Source organism: Cyprinodon variegatus, unplaced genomic scaffold (assembly GCF_000732505.1).
Source record: "Cyprinodon variegatus isolate N-32 unplaced genomic scaffold, C_variegatus-1.0 Scaffold8041, whole genome shotgun sequence".
NCBI lineage: Eukaryota > Metazoa > Chordata > Actinopteri > Cyprinodontiformes > Cyprinodontidae > Cyprinodon > Cyprinodon variegatus.
The window spans coordinates 1-1,137 of NW_015158494.1; the positions used below are offsets into that span (position 1 = coordinate 1).

A 1,137-nucleotide genomic window follows, 5' to 3' on the forward strand; every position below is an offset into this window, starting at 1 on the left:
GGACAGGGAGGGGGACAGGGAGGGGGACAGGGAGGAGGACAGGGAGGAGGACAGGGAGGGGGACAGGGAGGAGGACAGGGAGGAGGAGCCAGGTAGCTATTGTTTTATTTACAGACAGGTAGGCAGATGCATTAAAAAGCTTATTGGCTGTCTTCAGAAGGCTCCTCCCCCCTCATATCTGTGTCAGCCAATCCCCTGTGAGAGGAGGCCGGTTCTGCAGGGTGAGGGGACGGGTGTGAAGAGGAGGAGGAAGAGGAGGAGGAGAGGGAGGAGGGCAGGGAGTGGGCGAGGTCTTGGGGTTGTTCAGTCTGCGACCTCCCCTCACCGTCTCCCTCTCCTTCCATCAGACCTTCCTCCTCCCGCCCTCCTTCTCCTCCACGTGACCCGGCAAACTGCAGGTGAGGCAGGTGGGCCTCCTTCTCCTTCTCTCCCACCAGCTCCTTCTCACGGCGTTCCACGTACAGCGGAGCCTCCAGGCCCAGGTAGGAGGCGCTGAGCTGCCGCAGGTCCAACTCGAAGGGGCTTCCATTGGGCCGATCTCCTCCTCCCCTCTTCCCCTTACGGGGGTGGGAGGATGCTGAGGATGGGAGGCCATCAGGGAGGAGAGACTGGATCTTTGGGAGCCAGCGTTTACGAACTCTGCGGGCGTTCGTGCACATGTCAGCTGCAATGACGTTCATCTCACTTTCCTTGAAGTTGGGAGCAAAGTTCTGACAGTACACTGAGGAAGAGGAGGAGGAAGGCATGCTTCAGAGTGTGGAACAAGAAAGAAAACCTGCAGCAGCTGGAACAAACAAACTTACATTTGACTGTGTTCAACACTCGGTTGTCCAGAGGTTTCCGACTCGGATCGTTGGTGGAAGAGCGGATCCCTGTTCCACAGCTGTTGGCCAGAGTGTTTCTATGGAAACCAGAATAATCAATCAGTTTGTCTGTGATCAAGCAGTTTTTTAATGTTACTGAAAGAATATTGAGAAAAAGAAGAGTCTGATGAATTCAGGTGAGATGAGGTATCTGTGGCCTCTGGTCCATGACCCTAATGTTCTGCAGAATCTGTTAGTTCAATCTCTAACGTTCTGCTCTCTCTGCTTTTTCTCATAGTAGCTTCATCTGGTCTGTTCCTGTTTGGCTGTGACT

At 54.3% G+C, this 1,137-nt stretch overlaps 1 protein-coding gene across 1 annotated transcript; it reads right to left on the reverse strand.

Moving 5' to 3' along the window:
* Nucleotides 1-51: 51 nt before the first annotated feature.
* Nucleotides 52-1,084, reverse strand: LOC107081592 (nucleus accumbens-associated protein 2-like). The gene is made up of 2 exons (XM_015369745.1): nt 804-1,084; nt 52-721 (listed from the first exon to the last, which is right to left on the reverse strand). The coding sequence occupies exon 2, from the start codon at nt 678-680 to the stop codon at nt 141-143; it is 540 nt and encodes a 179-aa protein (XP_015225231.1). The 5' UTR covers nt 681-721; nt 804-1,084; the 3' UTR covers nt 52-140.
* Between the last annotated feature and the right edge of the window lie 53 nt (nt 1,085-1,137).